A 2679-nucleotide genomic window follows, 5' to 3' on the forward strand; every position below is an offset into this window, starting at 1 on the left:
TATCCAATATGACCAAAACAAAACTTGAATCGAATATATCCAAAACTTTTCTTAAAATGATTAGTAAAGAGAAAAGTATGTATATAACGACCAATAGACAAATAACCTCCAAAAGACAATATTTTGATTATCAATAGTACCCCCATAACAATATGCATATGTATTATAATAACGCCCAAAGGATAGAGCTAATAATCAGCAAAATGATCTGAATATATACTTGACTGTAAATGTACAGCAATGACAGCTACACAATTAAATTAAAGAAGAGAAATAACAAAAGTAACTAAGAGATCAATTAGGAGGGGGGGAAACATGAGAAGGCTGTCATCCTGGAGCTGGACTAACCTGGTACAGTAATGAATCTTTAGGCATAACCAGAGGCTGAATTGAAAGAGTCGTGGCCTACATGATGAGAAGTGTCCCGGGATGTTTCCTCAAAGTTGTAGGCATCTCCTCCACGAAGACGCCACTTGCCAGCGTAGAAACGCATTCTTACACCATGTACACCTTGTGTGTAAAGCGATTGAACCTGTTTCGCCCATTTACGCTTTTCGTAAAGATCAGCGCTCGTGAGATCATCTATGATGAAGAATTTTTCTTTTTTCAGAACATCGCGAGCTTTCTTCATAACTTCAACTTTGTCACGGTATGATAATAGCTTTACTAAGATGTGACGGGGTTTTCCGGAAACCTTCTTCCCGTCGCGGTGGGCCCGCTCAACCTTCGAGCTGATACCAAAGAGCGATCGAAGCTTATCTTCAGCTATCTCGATACAATTTTCGCTTTGTTGGGGCTGGGATGTTGCTCCGATGACCTCCGAACGCGATGTAGGCTCTGTTTCATCAATCCCGACGATACGGATGTTGTTTCTCCTCGAGAACCGCTCACTCTTGTTAACTGCTGCCTCGTTTTTAACAGCATCAGCACGTAGTTTAGAAACCTCCTGTTCTAAGGCCTTTAATTTAGCTTCCATGCGTTGCTGGTGATCCTGGAGGGCATTGACCCTTTGGCGCTCGTATTCAACGGAGGCCCCTAGAAGAGATTCCACGGCCTCGATCTTTTTGGCCAGCCGATCAACTGCTTTTTCGAGCATTCCTTCGAATTTCTTTGTTAAGAAGGATTCGTATTTAGAAGGCATGTATTCATCATGAATAAGGTGATCGGGCTGAGCGACGCTGTCAGGTGTTGCCATGGCGACTGGTTTGGCGGGGCCTGACCTGCTTAGGTTCTCAGAACTCGGGCTCGATAAAGGATCCACAGCAGGCTGGTCAGCCAGAGTTTTCGGCGAAAATGGATTCGGCCTCTTGTAAGTCGATTTAGAAGGTGGGCCAGTTTGAGCTTGCTTGGCACTCTTAGTCGATTTTTGTGACTTACGCAAATCGTACGACATAGCTCCTCCAAGACACCCAAACAGTAGATGAACAGCAGTCCAATGGTTAATGTGAGAAGGCAAATAAATTGTCAATTGCGGCTAAAAATCCTCAAAAAATAGGAATATCAGGAGAGACGGAAAATCCGTGTACGATTAAGACAGCGCCATCTTGGTAATGGATAAGCTTGATAATTATCAAGCTTATCCATTACCAAGCTTATCAACGGATAAGCTTGATAATTATCATTTCATGGCTGAGTTTACAAACAAACTGGAAGTAAGATCAGAATCATTTTTATTTTATCATAGATAAAAGTATTGCAACACATTGTAGTTTTGTTCAACTTATATTCAACATTTGTAAGGAAATTTCATTGATTTGTCTGTATTATCGATTATATTGAATATGTATACTATTTGGGTTGGTCGGTGTTTTCAATATTCAATCGTTCAAATTGGCGAATGAACAATCTATTTCCAGACATGCTTGAGAGAAAACGAGTATTCTTCATATTTTCAATATTAGGACACAGTCACTTAACTTTACTATTTAAAAATCCTTAGACATATTAACTTCGAGATGAGTGAAACTTTCCTTAACCGATATCGTAAATCCGATTCATGACATGTAGTAAATCAAAAATCTTTTCTGTTTTATTTCCCAGTTCTTCTGATTAAGTCGTGCAATGGGATACGTAAAACGAAAATTTTGACAACCTAGCAACGAACCTGTATTGTGATTACTAGTATTTCATTATTCTCATCATCCCTAAGTTTGGGGCCATTTTGCATAAGAATGGAGATGGACCCTAATTGCAAGAAACGGTTTTGTTTAATTCATACACTCATCCGTTGTTAGCCTCGTAAGAGAGTACAAATACGGTGCGTCCCACAAAAAACGAAACCGAGATTTAGCGATCATTTATAATAACTTTATCATGAATAAAATAGACTAATGACCTACCAATTTAAATTGAAAGAAAGGATACCAAAAACTCATTTTGCGGAGGGTATCTGGGTTTCAAAAAGAAAACTACATTTTTTAAAAGTTCAATATCTGCTCTTTAATTTTATACCTCAATTACAAAAATGGTCAAGAAATAAAAAAGTTCTGGTCATTTGAAATAAGGCTGGATTTCAATAATTTCATAAAATGAAGAGGTTCTCGAGGCTGGCGTTAAAACTCACTCGACACTCACGTTTTGTTGATGATCAGCCATGCAGTAACTCTTTTGTTCTCCATGCGATAGCTTCTGCGGGAAACCGGTGAAACACGTTCATCTAATGAAATTATGGAAATACAA

The 2679-nt window shown here is 38.9% G+C and overlaps 1 protein-coding gene across 1 annotated transcript; it reads right to left on the reverse strand.

The window, feature by feature from the left end:
• Positions 1-367: 367 nt before the first annotated feature.
• LOC121413090 lies at positions 368-1393 on the reverse strand. Its single transcript, XM_041605853.1, has one exon. The coding sequence runs from the start codon at positions 1391-1393 to the stop codon at positions 368-370; it is 1026 nt and encodes a 341-aa protein (XP_041461787.1).
• Positions 1394-2679: the final 1286 nt, after the last annotated feature.

The sequence above is a fragment of the Lytechinus variegatus genome, chromosome 4 (assembly GCF_018143015.1).
Source record: "Lytechinus variegatus isolate NC3 chromosome 4, Lvar_3.0, whole genome shotgun sequence".
Lineage (NCBI taxonomy): Eukaryota > Metazoa > Echinodermata > Echinoidea > Temnopleuroida > Toxopneustidae > Lytechinus > Lytechinus variegatus.